Here is a 985-nt window from a genome sequence, read left to right on the forward strand (position 1 = left end):
TTGCCCTACCACGCCTATTTGAGCAGACCTTTAGTTTTTTTTTTTTACGGAGGAGGCTATCCATTACTTAGATGTTTAATTTGATTCCTATAAGTATAGTTTATATAAGACTCGACCACTCCAATAACCCATTCTTATTTGGGTTGGTAGTGGTGGTGCTACTTTTTTATAAAACCACTAAAAGCTTTTTTCATAAATATAAGAATTAACGGCTTTTAAGTGAATCAAAAATTTTATTAACTCTACTAACATAACATAACAATTGTTAAAGAAACTGTTGTGATAAGTTCTATCGTTTGTTGTTAGCTTATACATATATTATACAAAAGTTTTGTTTATTTTTCTCTCACCAAGTCAATTGGCTTGAAATGATTAAGAGCATTAACTGTCCAATCCGACTGAATATCACTAGTAAATTCTTTTTTGAAACGATAATTGCATACAAACACTTTGTCCTGGTATTCCGGCAGTGACCTGGAACAAAGACCATAAAAACAGATAAAAATTAAATATGATAAAAAACGAGTTTTGATTAGTTTTGTAACAAATGTTCTAAATAGTGATGTGAAAATTAAATAGAGCCACAAAGTGAAAACAAAAAAATAGTGAAAAGACAAGGAATAAGTAATAAAATTATAGTTTAACAAGTAAGAAAGTCTAAGTTCGGGCGGAGCCGAACATTAAATACCCGGCGCAAGTATTAAATATATGTTTTTTCACCCTTCCGAAACCTTCCGCTAGATGGTAAGCCGAGGTGTATCAATTTTGAGTAAATTAGCGTCCTTCAATTTCGAAATATTGAAGTTTCAAGCATTTCTTAAATTTACCGTTATATGAGAATCGGCCGTTATTTTAGTCCGATTTCAATAATTTTCAACGTTTTGCTTACACGTGGCAAGTACAATAACCATACCGAGTTTGGTACAAATTGGTAGAATGGTTACCGATATACTTATATGTGATCATAAGTGGGCGGTGCCACGCC

The 985-nt window shown here is 32.4% G+C and overlaps 1 protein-coding gene across 1 annotated transcript; it reads right to left on the bottom strand.

The window, feature by feature from the left end:
• Positions 1-205: 205 nt before the first annotated feature.
• LOC118757105 (m-AAA protease-interacting protein 1, mitochondrial-like) lies at positions 206-475 on the bottom strand (the record flags this gene model as incomplete). The annotated part of the gene is given in 1 exon segment (XM_036491844.1): positions 206-475. A coding segment is annotated over 1 exon segment (140 nt), but the record flags the coding sequence as incomplete, so codon positions are not given.
• Positions 476-985: the final 510 nt, after the last annotated feature.

The sequence above is a fragment of the Rhagoletis pomonella genome, unplaced genomic scaffold (genome assembly GCF_013731165.1).
Source record: "Rhagoletis pomonella isolate Grant_MI unplaced genomic scaffold, Rhpom_1.0 Rhpom_scaffold_14395, whole genome shotgun sequence".
Taxonomy (NCBI): Eukaryota; Metazoa; Arthropoda; class Insecta; order Diptera; family Tephritidae; genus Rhagoletis; species Rhagoletis pomonella.